The sequence below is a fragment of the Oryza glaberrima genome, chromosome 9 (assembly GCF_000147395.1).
Source record: "Oryza glaberrima chromosome 9, OglaRS2, whole genome shotgun sequence".
Classification (NCBI taxonomy): Eukaryota; Viridiplantae; Streptophyta; class Magnoliopsida; order Poales; family Poaceae; genus Oryza; species Oryza glaberrima.
The window spans coordinates 16,485,242-16,499,673 of NC_068334.1; the positions used below are offsets into that span (position 1 = coordinate 16,485,242).

The 14,432-nt window shown below is 48.7% G+C and overlaps 2 protein-coding genes across 4 annotated transcripts; both read left to right on the top strand.

Moving 5' to 3' along the window:
* The first annotated feature begins 3,445 nt into the window (after window positions 1–3,445).
* LOC127785067 (uncharacterized) lies at window positions 3,446–7,929 on the top strand. Of its 3 annotated transcripts, none has more exons than XM_052312487.1 (10): window positions 3,446–3,966; window positions 4,636–4,764; window positions 4,864–4,980; window positions 5,102–5,551; window positions 5,671–6,038; window positions 6,172–6,271; window positions 6,849–6,908; window positions 7,024–7,107; window positions 7,233–7,358; window positions 7,479–7,929. In XM_052312487.1, the coding sequence occupies exons 1-10, from the start codon at window positions 3,877–3,879 to the stop codon at window positions 7,785–7,787; spliced, it is 1,833 nt and encodes a 610-aa protein (XP_052168447.1). In that variant the 5' UTR covers window positions 3,446–3,876; the 3' UTR covers window positions 7,788–7,929. The 3 variants fall into 3 exon arrangements, with proteins under 3 accessions (XP_052168447.1, XP_052168448.1, XP_052168449.1); XM_052312488.1 differs by lacking the exon at window positions 3,446–3,966 and adding an exon at window positions 4,015–4,560; XM_052312489.1 differs by lacking the exon at window positions 3,446–3,966 and adding an exon at window positions 4,015–4,453.
* A 4,621-nt stretch (window positions 7,930–12,550) lies between these two features.
* LOC127785022 (late embryogenesis abundant protein D-34-like) lies at window positions 12,551–13,598 on the top strand. Its single transcript, XM_052312445.1, has one exon. The coding sequence runs from the start codon at window positions 12,906–12,908 to the stop codon at window positions 13,203–13,205; it is 300 nt and encodes a 99-aa protein (XP_052168405.1). The 5' UTR covers window positions 12,551–12,905; the 3' UTR covers window positions 13,206–13,598.
* Window positions 13,599–14,432: the final 834 nt, after the last annotated feature.

Sequence of the window (14,432 nt, forward strand, 5' to 3'; positions counted from 1 at the left end):
GTGTCACCAGATTAGGCGATCCGAGGGCTGCAAACGGTGGGGCCTTGCTTAGTGCTTACACTGATCGTGCTACCTGGCCCGCAGGAAGAAAAAAAGGTCACAGGCTTTTTCTTCCAAAAAAAGGGACGCCATCATTTAGCCAGAGTGGTACACTCGATCGGGGCGTAATTATGCAGGTTTTCTCAGCTTCTGTTTAAGCTTGGGGTCTCTGAACTACTAATACACACAGGATACAGCAATTTGTCACCTGTTTACTGACAGCTCGGAACAAATTAGAGATTTGAGAACGGTTTGTGTTAGATTAAAGAAGGGGCTGTGGTACGATACTGCGGGTTGCGTGCTAGCTAATATTTGGCTCTTTTCTGCCAAGATTCGGAAAGAACAAAAACACAAGCGTATCAATAGGTTAATGCCATCACGTGGGGATCTGGAATAGGAACAAATCGAGGAGATGCGATTTGCAATTCGTCAAGAGTAATTCGTCGTACGAATATCATTAAGGGCATTCCCAACCCAATGACTAGGATGATGTTCATAGCATTAAATAAGCTGTCACCTATAATAAAAAATAATGTGACAAGTGAATAAATGAGGAAAGAGAAGAAAACCATATCTTGCACGAGACATGGTTTCTACACAACATCCAAGACATTATGTGATATAAGTAGTATTAAATTTAAGTATGGAATAGTAGTGTATGTATTGGAAGAGTAGTGTCTAATACTAGTATCTTGATGATATGGAGTTTATGGAAACTATGTCTAGTGTTTTGAGTTGTGAATGCCCTAAGAGAAGAGATCATGAGCCGAGATGAGATCAAATGCAGGCTGCTGTTGCTGCTGCTCTGTTCCAACATCCAACCAATCCAACATTTGCTATTGATACTTGATAGGTGATGCTAGCTCCTGACGATGGATACAGACAGAGTACAGATACAGTACACATAGTAGTAGTGGTACTAATGTAGTACTAGCACGTTCCTCGGCATTTTCATAGTCAAACAAATGTCCCAGAAAGTACCGCTGTGTCTACATTCATCTGCAGTAGTAGTGGCTAGTAATTGTACTTAGGTACGAACACATCCATAATTTTACCTGTGGCCATTTCTGGAACCATACGAGACCCAGTCGTTGGCGCCGTAACCACGAAGTTAACTGCAGTGCATCTACTGCAGTGCCAGTATCGTAGAAGACGGTTCATCATTAACTGCCACACTGCAATTAAGTTCTCGGGTACTTCAACAAGCATAAATTCGGCTCTAAATTCGCTAATTAAGGCCCTGTTTTTTCAGCTTAGAATTATTATAATTTAAATTATTGGTAGTAAGCTGAAAGAAACAGACAACTTATTGAAATAGCTTATTATAATCTGGAGCCCAACTTATTATAATCTGATAAGCTCATTTAGTTGAGCTTTTCTAGATTATTGGGTGAAAAATTACCCACCATGCCACCCCCACTCTCTCTTTAAACTTGCAAACCCAATAATCTAGGCTCTAATAATCTAAAAAAGAAACAACTAACCGCTTATTCTACTACAGATTATAACAATCTAATTTATAGTAATCTAACTCAATAATCTAGATTATAATAATCTCAAGTTAAAAGAAACAGGGCCTAACTAGATATGCATCGACTCACAACAGCTTCGATCTTACTCTACGTGAGTACGTCTGACCCCTGTCTCAAAGTCATCACCTCATCGGCGCCATTGCTCCGCCGGTTAACTCGTCCTTGCCATTGTCGGCGCGCGCGTCACCGGCGGGCGTCGTCCTCCGGCCGGTGTCAGCGTCGCCACCATCGCCGGCTGCATGCACGTACCGATCGATTTCTAGCTGGGCCAAGTGTTGCAGGTAACGTGAACAAAGGGCTCATCTCCATCTCCATATGCTGTCGATCCAAGCTGGCCCTGGGAAAGGGGAGAGGGCGACAGAGGCGGCCGGATCGGACGGATTGCTTGCGGTCTCCGCGATCGCCATGTGCCTGCGTGCATGCCGCCTTCTCCTCTCATCACCACCTCCTAATCCTATTCCTGCCTTATTAGACTTATTACCTTGCTCGCTCTTTCCTTTGCCGCAGCGGCCGTACCAATTATGTGGCGTACGTGCACGCGTGCGTGCCAGTATATATTTCCTACCCGTTTCACTTTTTTTTCTCTCTTCACTTCTCGCAGTTCTTTCCGCGACGAAAGATGTACGAGTACGTGTGTAGCAATTCCGAGATGAGGAAAGCGTCACAATTGTCCGGGGAAAACTGTACAAACGCAGCCAAGCAACCGAACAGGTGACACTGTTGGTCTACTCGCTTCCTTGTCCAGTGAACAGTCACAACCGTTGGCGCCACTCGCGTGTATTTTGGGGGCAACGATGGCTGGTGGATGTTTCGTACTACGTCTACGTGGTAACAGTCGAATCGATCGAACACGGCTATACGAGTGAAACGAGCGACAGCCGCCGAAGTGGGTCAGCGACGTGCATGTGTGTATCGATCCGGCGACGAAAGCTGGAAAGCGAAAGCCAACCCCGCGGGCCGGGCGAGCGAGCGGAGCGCCACGCCCGCGGCATCATTCGGCTGCTTCGTGGGCCCCGGCGGCCGCGTCGTCGACCGCTGCGTGCTGGCCCACCTGGGCGCCTGGGCCCAAGGCGGGAGAAAAGGAAGGAAGGCTCCTTGGCCCGTCCGCGAGTCGTACGGCGACGCAGCTTCGCGAACGTTGATGTCTCTGGCCGCGTGGGACCCATCGTACGGTCGGTCCACATGTCAGTGGCGGCTAGCGTATGGGGGGACGGGTAGCCAGCTTCCACCGCGTCGCGACGCTCCGCCCGCACGGCCGAACCGGAGGGTGACTCACTCGGTTAGCCATTTACTAGTACGGTACGGGTACTCTACGTTAATTTGTAGGAGTACTTTATATTCACATAAATCTCCAATGAAAAGCAGGAGTAATTAATTACCGATCGTATACTCGCCACAACGTTGCACACCAAGAACAAAAGTGGAATGCTCATGTGATCATGGAACAATGAAAGGGTTATATGCACAAGCGATGGATACTTAACCAAGCCCCTGTTTAGTTGTGTGCTAATTTTTCTTAAAATATACGGTCACACATTTAAAGCATTAAACGTAAACTAATAACAAAATAAATTACATATTCCACCTGTAAATTGCGAGACAAATTTATTAAGCTGTAGCATCATATTGTTAAATCATGTCGTAATTAGGCTCAAAAGATTCGTCTCATAAGTTATATACAAGCTGTGCAATTAGTATTTTTTTATTTAAATATTTGATGTGACGGAATCTTTAGGAGTTCGAAGAGAATAAACACTGCCCAACTCGAACGGATTCACCGTGACACAACGGTGCGTAACAAAGTTAAATCCGGTTGAGTCGATGAGTTCCCGTCTCGTATATAACACGGCACCGCAAACCAGTACAAGAGCGAGCAGCGCGCGGATTGCCAGTTTCCCACCGGCGAGGGGAGAGCCCCCGACTCGACCGCCCACGCATCGCCATCACCGACGCCACCGCCACCGCCACCGCCACCGCCGCAATTCCGTTTCCCCCGCACCACCGCACGCTTCCCATCCGAACGCAATCTGAAGCGCCATCCCCAAGACCCCAACCGAATTCACTTGCAGCTGCTGCTCGTGTCAGCTGCGGCGGTGGCTGGACCCCCCCCCCCCCCCCCCCCCCCAACGCGCTCGCGCTTCCCGGCCGTCCAAGGACGCCACACACGGCGCGGAGCTCGCGGCGAGACCTTTAATGGCGGCGGTGTCTCCTCGCGGTGCGTAGGGCCGCCCGCCCGCCCGCCGCAGCCGCCGAGCATTTTAAGTATCCTGTCTCTGTCTCCTCGCTTGCTGTCTTGCTGATTGATATGCATACGGCGCCGGAGATGAATGGCCGGGCTCGGAGGCCGGCGGCGGCGGCGCACGGCGCCAAGGCGGCCTCCACGAAGAGCGACAGAGTATGCTTCTCAATCTGGCAAAAACCTCTCTCGTTTCTCCGTGTGCTCTGTTCTCCCTTCTTTTATGGCCAATGTGCGGTTATTTTCGGTTCTCGCGATGGATTATTGAGGCGTCCTCGGTCGCCGGCGCTCGCGGGATCGGAAGGCGGCGCCTTTGCCGCCTACTTGAGGCCAGCTGTTCGAACTCGGTGCTTGATAGTTTTTTTTTTCTTTTTAACTCTTGTTTTTGGTTCCCAAGGTGTGAAATTCTGTGCGCCTATTTTGTTGTTTTGCATTGGTGGCGTAATGTGGTTGTTAGTGATTTGTTGCACCGTCGATGTGTTTCCTGTAGTACGACGGATTATTAAATGTTGTTGGGAAAAATACAAGGACGAACAGTGCTGTTTTGATGTTCTTGCGAGCTACGTTTTGGTTGGTGGTGTAGCGTGAGAAGATCTCGCCACTGACTCGCGGGCGTCAGTTAGCTTTCGAGAGCTACTCCGATAGGGTATCTCTTGATTGCTCTTGAGCCCGCATTTCTTCCCCTTCTTTAAATCAGCCGCTTTATCTCTTTATCTTTCGGAGAAGAGGAATCTGTTGCTTTGCTTTGCTTCGGTTAGCTTCTTTCACAGCTAAACAACGCCTTCTTTTTCCTCTTTTGATGATGATACTGTTGTTTTACGTGTTCAGATGATGGAGAAGGATCAGAGGAAGGGCGCCATGCCGGTGAAGAAGGGATCATCGGCCAACGCGGTCACCAAAGGCATCACGAACAGAATCCAAGCGAGGAGAGAGCGGAAGCTCGCACTGCAGCAAGATGTACTACCTGAATTCTGTCCCAATTTCTCGCAATTTGAGAAGCGCATTGGTTCGTCCGAGTTGTGTTTTGTGACGCAATTCGCTGCCTGGATTTTACAGGTGGACAAGCTGAAGAAGAAGCTGAGGCACGAGGAGAACGTCCACCGAGCCCTCGAGAGGGCGTTCACGAGGCCGCTCGGCGCTCTGCCTCGCCTGCCGCCGTATCTGCCATCTCAAGTCAGTTCCACATTTGCATTCGCATTTGCATCAAACGAAACGCATTGTTCTTGCTCTGCTTGGGACAATTCGGCTCTGAATTCTGAACATGTTCCTGCTCTGAATTCTGCGATGTGCGAAGACACTGGCGCTTCTCGCGGAGGTGGCGGTGCTGGAAGAAGAGGTCGTCAGGCTCGAGGAGCAGGTGGTCAATTTCCGGCAAGGACTCTACCAGGAGGCCATAATCTTCTCCTCGGCCAAGAACACGAGCCTCCCCGGCGGCGAGGGATGCGTGCCGGCGCAGCTCATGCCGTCGAGCCCGGTGCCGAACTCAGAGGTCTCTCCGGCAAATTGTCATTCTCCTCCTACTCGACCTTCAATGAACGGGGTCGCCGGTGCAAAGCAAACGCCGAGAAAGCCTTCTCCGGCGGCGGCGGTGGCGCAAGACGACCGTTCCGGCGCCGGGAAAGAGAACCAGTCGTGCAGTAACACACCGGCTAGAAATTGTCGCCATTCGCCGCTGCTGCAGAAGGCATCAAAATCCAGGCTGCCGACAGCAGCAGCGCCTGAGAAACGCAGGGCTACTGCTCAGGTAAAAACAGTAGTAATAAGATCCTTATTGCTGCTGAATGGTATTTATTTACACATTTTTCTACCATGAACTAACTTCTTCTGAACCGTACTGCTGCTGCATTTTTTTTTATCACACAGACGATTAGCACAGTGCCGGACCGTAAAAGGCTCGCAGACACTGTCAGCAATAATTCAGAAAAAGCTTCCCAAGATGACTCGAGCGTGCCGAACAGATTGTCGGAGGAACTGTTGAGATGCCTGCTCGCCATCTTCTCGCAGATGGGCGGTTCATCAGCAAGCGGCCAAGACGAGGAGCAGGCGGCATTGTCTCCTTCGGTTTCAGGTTCTTGCGAGAGCTCAGAGGACGCATACCCTCAAGATCCTTATGGCATACTGGAATTCGGCACAAGAGACGTTGGGTCATACAAGCGATTCCATGTAATCGACGCCACCTCGTTCGATCAGACGGCCATGGAGAACGACACCATGCTTACCCGGAAACTCAAGTGCGTTCTTGCTAGTGCAATTTTCCGTTCAGTTATTACAAGCTCGGTTTGGTTGTCTGTCGAGTAGGTGGCCGCCTGACATAATTAGCATCGCTGATAGAGGTGGTTCATGTCTACCTGGCAAAATCTGCAGGGCTTTGATCCGGAGGCTTTCATCGGTTGACCTGACGGGGCTCTCCCATCAGCAGAAGCTGGCATTCTGGATCAACATCTACAATTCGTGCATGATGAATGTAAGCTGTCAGCCTGTCACTCATAATTGAGCCCACCCATCCTGAATTTCTTCATCTTGATCAATTATATCTTTGTTCATTTTCTCGTTAGAGGGAAATTTCCATTTCGGTGATAGTTACCTCCTTCGTTATCAATGTTTGCCTCCGATAGAATGACAGAAGAACTACTGTATGCTGGAATATTTCGGGAGGTTAATTACTTACTACCGCATTGCATATTACTAGTACTATATAGTACAGCCAGTACAACATTACAGCATGGGCGTGGTTCTGACGAGTACGTTCTTTAACCATGAACTCTGAACATAGTGCTGGCATGTCTGTGTACTGTTCTCTTCAGTCATTTAGTTTTGCTTAAAGAAATGCTTCCTGTCCCCATGACCATAAACAAAGGCTTTAACTAACACTGATCACCATCATCATCGCTTTGGCATTATTATCCTTAGGCCTAACTATCTCATGCCATCTGCGATACGGCCTAGGAAAGGGTAGTTAAGGTAGGTAGATGTAGTAGTGTAGTGTCATGCCTAGTGCCTCATACTTGTTCCTAACACTTGTCTTCCTTGTCGTACTGCAGGCATTTCTCGAGCAAGGGATACCTACCACCCCTCATATGCTCGTGGCAATGATGCCGAAGGTATAGCACTAAGTAACTTCTTGCAAGCAGCACAAATCATGATGCGCCGGTGATTAACGAAGTAATCAAGTCTCTGACGAGAGAGTGATCTCCGTGTTTCGCTCTCTGTTTTCAGGCGACAATAAATGTGGGTGGGCGCACGCACAGCGCCATGTCGATCGAGCATTTCATCCTGCGGCTGCCCTACAGCGTGAAGCATGTAAGGCGTTACAGTATAGTTTTGTCATGGTGGATACGGCCATCGTAGTGATCCGGGTAGATTGGTGTTCCGGTTGCACAGCACCACACGCTAGAACTAACAACCTATGGCTCGTGAATGAACAGGTGAATCCTGGTGGAGTGACCAAGGGCGCCGCCGACGACATGGCGATGCGAGGCGTGTTCGGGCTGGAGTGGCCTGAGCCCCTGGTCACCTTCGCGCTCTCCTGCGGCAGCTGGTCCTCCCCTGCTGTAAGATCTCCATGATTCCGTCAGATTTTTGCAGCATTACAGCATGTAAAAATTCCGTGTAGTTTGTGATGATGTGTTGTGTGATTGTGTCTTGTTCTTGGTCATGTTTTTTTTTTTCAGGTGAGGGTGTACACGGCGCGGGGAGTGGAGGAGGAGCTGGAGGCGGCGAAGAGGGACTACCTGCAGGCGGCGGTGGTGGTGTCGGCGCCGGCGAAGGTGGCGATCCCGAAGCTGCTGCACTGGTACCTCCTCGACTTCGCCAAGGACGTGGACTCCCTCATGGACTGGGTGTGCCTCCAGCTGCCGAGCGAGCTGCGGCAGAAGGCGATGAGGATCGTGGAGGACGGCAGAAGGGGTGTCGCCGCCGAGTCGCGCCGCGTGCAGGTCCTGCCGTACGAGTTCAGATTCAGGTACCTGCTGGCCTCATGAAGAGAGGCCAGTGAGTAGCAGCAATCAGCGAGTGAATTCGAGGGTGTTTTACTGCACCTTGTACACAGGCTTCCAATAATTGTGAGTTTTGTTCTTCGGTGATGTGAATGAATGAAAGGAAGTATAAAAGGTGTTTCCACCAGACCACGACTACTCCAGTTGAGATCGAGTACCGGTCGCTTCTTCTTTCCCTTCCTTTTCGTGCTTGGAAGAGATGGTACTCCAGTACTATTACTCAGCTTCTGTACACAGGCCTGTCAGACTTGTTGCTAAAAAAGTGAAAGGCGCCATGGCATGCTGTCCTGTCAGCAGTCACAGTGATTAACCTGACCCTGCAGCTTTTCCCTGCTGCGTGTTTCAGCCCTGATGATTGGGACCAACGGTAGAATCTACAGTACGACAGAGACAAGCTACAGGATCACCGTGGTCGTTGAAAATACTGTACGCGTCACTAGCTTACCGCCACCGACGGGATAATCACACGGTTTCACCGCCGTTAAACGACAGGGAGGGAAGCTAGCTGGCGTTGGAGTACACTTAGGCCGTGTTTATTTCACCCCAACTATCCCAAACTTCAAACTTTCTATCACATCATATCACATCTAAAACTTTTTTACACACATAAACTTTCAACTTATTTTTTTAAATTCCTAATTTTTTCCAAACTTTCAACTTTTTCCAAGAATAAACACACCCTCAGGTAAGATCCCTGGGGACCCTACACAGCCTCGTGTCGTATGAGTAGTAGTACGACCTGTGCCGTAGGTTTATATACTCCTAAAAACGGACAGGGTGGCTGGCGTCCTTGAAGGACAGGCAGGGTGTGTCACGAAGCTGCTGCATCTCATGGCCTCCGTGCCCACTCGCTGCTCACCTCCCAATTTCCCAAACGATCCACCCATCGTTGAATCCACTGCACGGCACGGGACAAAACACCGGTACGTGCCGTGCGAGTGTCGCGTCGCGTCATATATCGCAGCTTCTGTTGGAGTAAAGCGCGGTGCCTTGTACTGTCGCGTCGGAGCAGCCTCGGTTGTTTGGCGTACGTACCCGCGGTGGTGTCTCGTCTGTACATATGGCCCTCCGAGAGTCCGAGGCGCCGCGTGGCGCGGGGATTTTGCCACGCTTGGGATTGCTCTCATGGCGGGTGCACCTGCTGTTCTGCCACTGTCATATCAGTAGTCCCCGAGGGCCGGGCTAGACTGATCAGCGGCGTGCAGCGCCGCTCTTCTCTCTTTGGGAGGAGGGAAAGGGGGCCGCGGGGCGGGTTTATGGGATCGTGTGAATCCTGTAGTGATTGAATCATGGAAGGACGGATCGATGGGGTCTCCTTCGAAGAGCTGAGGAGGGAGCAATGCAATCAGATGAGATTGCGTGGCTTTTTGTAGAGGGTAAGTGCTACTTGCTGGAGTAGGTAAAAAAAGAGGATTTGAAGGGACACACGACCCCGAGTGTGTTGGGGATTAAGCGCCTATTAAGATTTAGTCAAAATAAACCTTACCAAGTTTTGGTAATACTAAAATTTTGACAAGATTTCTTATGTATTGGCCAAATTTGGTAACAAACTAAACGTTGACATTTTTTTGCAACATTTTAAAAAAAATGGTATGGTTGAAAATTGCATCAAAGTGAATAGGCCCTAAATATAGAATCTTGTGTTGAACTACATATCCCTTGTTACTGTACTATCGAGTATATCTTAAGTGCTACTGTTAGGTGCTAGCACCTCAATCAAAGGAAAAAAAAAAAGATCAAAGATAGCCAGATAGTATCCTAAAATTTTAACATGAAAGGCTGATGGCTGCTCTGTGTTTTTTCATGTGAAGGACGAACACGCACCTCCATTATCGACAGACGCCTCTAACATACATACTCTTAGAGTAATAACTTTAATAATATAGCCAACTATTAGCTCCAAAAATTAAAACATCAACTATAATCAACCTAATAGCCCAATCACACATTAATTAGTTGTAAATATATATTATATAATTAATACCTTGTCGACGGTGGATACCCGTAGACCGGATATAAACACTACAAGAGATCTTATGATAGGTGACGCTTCATTTATGTCACAAACATTGAATTTTACGTCATGTTATGTAATCTGTGACGCTTACGTGACGAAAATTCATTCGTCACCTACCATGCGTCTCTAATGGTGTTCTATGACGAAACCTTTTTTTTCATTAATCTAGTGACGATCCTTCTGTCATCATAGAGTTATGACGTCCATTTTCGTCACCATCAAGCCCAAAAATCGTCATAAAATTCCATATGGCCTGTTAAGGCCCATGTAGTGAGCAACATGTTTTTGGGCTAGGCCTTGTTAAAGCCCATGTAGTGAGAAACCTATTAATGGGCTAGGCCTACTGTAAGTCCAATTAGATTTTAATAAATTCAGCCCAATTCATCTATATTGAATTAAATATTAAACGGGCCATACATTTTCAAAAGGCCCAATAGGCCCAAGCATTGCAACAAAAGTACATCTGGACCATGCACACTCGAGAAGCCCATATATCAAAAAAATTTAGCCCAGTTAAAATTCAATACAAAATCCAATTAGCATCTGATAGCCCAATTAACATCATTTAGCCCACAAGCACCAGTTCACATTTTAGCATGTCCTAATATAGTCACAATCTCATATTCACTTACCAAAGCAAAGAATATGTTTGCTGACCAACACAGGTTCAGTTACATCCAAACAACCAAAACATGTTTAGTTACATCGTAGGTTTATTACAGACCACCAGTTCAATACATCACTAGCCACTAGTCACTTACCAAAATAACCAACCAAATCCAGCCATAAGACGCATGTCCAAATAGTCGTTAATACATTGACCAAAATAAAGTCATCCAAATCACACCGAGTCTTTTGTTGAGATCGAACATTCTCACAGTTAAGTTTGTTTTTCACACACTTCCTACATAAAGACAAACAGTAGTAAGACACAAGTAAAAAAAAGACAACCATACACAATATTAGTAAGACAAGCAGTAATTTACTTCTACCACACTTTGCTCTCTATCTTGAACACCCTAATATTCGAGAGGTAACACAAGTAAACAAAAGACAATCATACACTATTGGGGTATTGGGGTACGCTGGTACGAGGATCTACGTAGGACGACATCAAGCAAATAAAAAACAAGGATTATACTGGTTCAGGCCCCTTTGTAGGTAATAGCCCTAATCCAGTTGGTATGGGATTATATGGTGGAAGTCACATATTACAAAGGGAATAACGGAACTCGATGATACCGACGAGACTGTAGTCGAGCTGGTTCGACTAGATCACCCGGTGACTTGGCTAATGTAAGCTAGCTCCGACTTCGTAGGCTGTGGTGGTTGTGTTGGCGGTGAGATTCGATGCCTTGGGTCCTCCCGGGGGGTCCCTTTTATACTGCGGGTCAGTCGATCTCCAAGTAGAACTCGGAGATATCGGACCCCACACGATATGGTAACGACCCAGTTCCGTCCGAGTAGGACTCTTTCCATCTGTGAACTCCGTTTATGTTACGTGATAGATTTCCTTAACATATACAAGAAACACCCGTATACGCGCGGGTATACCATATCAGTATACATCTTATATCCAAGGATGGAGGGTATGCCTTATCCGTAACCCTGACATACCTAATCCACTCATCTATCTCAGATATAACTTATTGGAGCCCGTGGTATAGTCAGCTACAACTCTGTAGCGTGTAGAAATTGCTATAGAGTCCATTGCCAACTCCGTATACATACTATGTCTATGTGCCCGTGGTTTAGATTATACTACCAGTTGAAATAATCTGAACCGTTTGTTATTAAGGGTAAATCAATAATTTACTAATAATACAATGATTAAGAGTAACTTTGTTATTTATGTTTTTTTTCCAGCTAAATGAAAAAAGTTTAGTCATTGACCCTACCTCACCTACTTTTTTCAGACAATAATGCCCCTTTCCATTTCTACTAGTGTTAACTAGGGTGTTAGTATAAATAAATCTAAACCCTTTAATTAAATGAGATTAATGGGTTAGATTGCTTTCTTCTATTAATATAAAGCAACGTAGTGGGGCTCTATACTAGCAATGGAGTAGAGCACGTACAGTACGATCTATTAATTGTAGTACTACATTCCAAGGCTATCCACGTTAGGACAGGTTTAGATGGAGATCAGGCAAAAGAGTAGAGGGTCTTAAGGGAGTATCATGCACTCGCACGGTTTGTACAGGCCTAGGTAGCAACAGTGCTACACTTGACCTTCGTGTGTTAGATTTGAGCCTGTCGCAAGCAGACAGGCTCGCTCACGCCGTCACGCGGGACCAAGCGTGGTTGATAGCACCGGGGTGGCCTGCTCACCGTGCTCGGTTCGGCCCAAAACTTGACGTCTTACGCGGTTACCTTGATTGCTCCAGTTTGGAATAAGTTCACTTGAGGTCCCTTAACTTGTCAACGAATCTGATTTTCGTCCTTCAACCGAAAAACCAGATACAATAGATCCCTCAACTATAAAAACCGGTGCAAAGCAGATCCCTCAGCGGTTTTGATGGTGGTTTTGGCTGATGTGGCGCCTATGTGGTCGGTTTGACTTGGTCCTCATCCGACGTGGCGGTGACGTGGCACTGGAAGAAAAATATAAAAATTAAAAATAAAAACAAATGTGGGGCCCACATGTCAGTCAGACAAAAGGAAAAAAAGAGTGAACCCACCTGTCAGTAGGTCTCACCATCATCTCTATCCACGGACGATTGGACGACGGGAGACTGGGAGAGGGAGCGACCGGCACCTCTTCTCTCTCCCTCCCGGCATCCTTCCTCGCCGGCCGGCGAGCACGCTCGGAGAGGGAAAAAGGCGCCGGCCGGCGAGGGTGGCGACGACGGCCGCTGGGCGCCGCCCGTTGCGCGCCTCTTCGGCGGGCTGCGACCGCCCGTCGCCGTCGAGCCCCAGTGCCCCACCCACGGCGCCCCGCCATTGCCGGCCTCCCTGCCTGTCCCCCGTTCGACCCATGCAGCGAGCCGCGCCACATATGACCTTGAAGATCTCTCTCTCATGCATAGCGCAGTACACACACGATCTCACCACACTAGTACTAGCTACGTTGAGAGTGTAGTAGGATGAGCCAGCAAGGGATCTGGTATGGCGACGTGTTCCCGTTGACCAGAAGCCTCGCGGCCAAGCCCATCGTGCCGTGGGACGCGGCGACGATGCAGTCGGCGGAGAACCTCGTGTTGGGGAAGACGGTCAAGGGCGGCCCGGCCGCCGCCATGGAGTCCGCGACGAGTCGTAACGAGGAGATGGGCGTCATCGGTCATGACCAGTCCACGGACGCCACCGCCGAGCATGGCGTCAACATCTCCGATACCCTCGTCCCCGGCGGCGGCCGCATCGTCACTGAGTTCGTCCCGGCCAGGTAATCACACTGTTGCATGAACACAGTTCGTCGTTGCCGTCTCTCCGATTGTTCGAGCAGGATGATGGCGCCGCCGCCCTCCGACTCCCGCAACCCTAGCTCCGCGTTGCAGACCGCCGAAGAAGTGCGCAGTGGGCGGCGGCCAGCTGCCGTCTCCGCCCCACTTGCCGGCCGGCGCCTTTTTCCCTCTCCGTGGGCGCTCACCGGCCGGCGAGGAACGATGCCAGGAGGGAGAGAGAGGAGGCGCTGGTCGCTCCCTCTCCCAGTTTCTCGTCGTCCAATCGTTCGTGGATAGTGAGGATGGTGGGACCCACTGACAGGTGGGTCCACTCTTTTTCCCTTTTGTCTAACTATATGTGGGCCCTATATTTTTGTTTTTGTTTTTAATTTTTATGTTTTCCTTCCAGTGACACGTCACCGCCACGTAGGACGCAAACCGGCCACGTAGATGCCACATCGGCCAAAACCACCGTCAAAACCGCTGAGGGACCTGCTTTGCACCGGTTTTGATAGTTGAGGGATCCGTTGTATCTGGTTTTTCAGTTGAAGGACGAAAATCGGATTCGTTGACAAGTTAAGGGACCTCAAGTGAACTTATTCCCTCCAGTTTCAACGTTTTATATGGGCCAGACCAAACAGATCGGCCTATGAGTAATCAAACATCGCCATCTCCCTGCACTAACCCCCGGAGGCCCGGACGTCCCAAACATCAGCGCTTCGATTTCGCAGGGGTAACCCTGGGGTCAACTCTGCTGTCATGCTATTGCTACCTCCTGCATGCTATGTCGAACAACCTGATCTTTCCATTGTGGAGCGCCACGACATGTACTATCGAGCAACAACTGAAAGATGTTGACACCAACGTAGTGAACAGTACGCATCACCATCTCATTTCCCGACACATTTTGGCAGACAGATCCCTAATGCGATCATGCGGAAAATAAACTAATCGTTTCTTGGATCGCTGCTCCGTTGCTTTCTCAATCCCGGATCGTGCATGAAGCATCAATTTAATTGACAGATGCTATATCTAGCAGTAAGTAAAAACAGAGGGGGGGGGGGGGGGGGGGGGGGTTGGGGGGGGGGGGGGGCACAGGTATCATCGGTACTCAACTGAAGTAGGAGTACATGATTTTTATCGGAAAAATTTATGAGCAATTAATAATGCATGCTGCTATTTCATTGATATACTATCATGCAAGAAATCGAAATGGTCCCGGAGACAAGATCG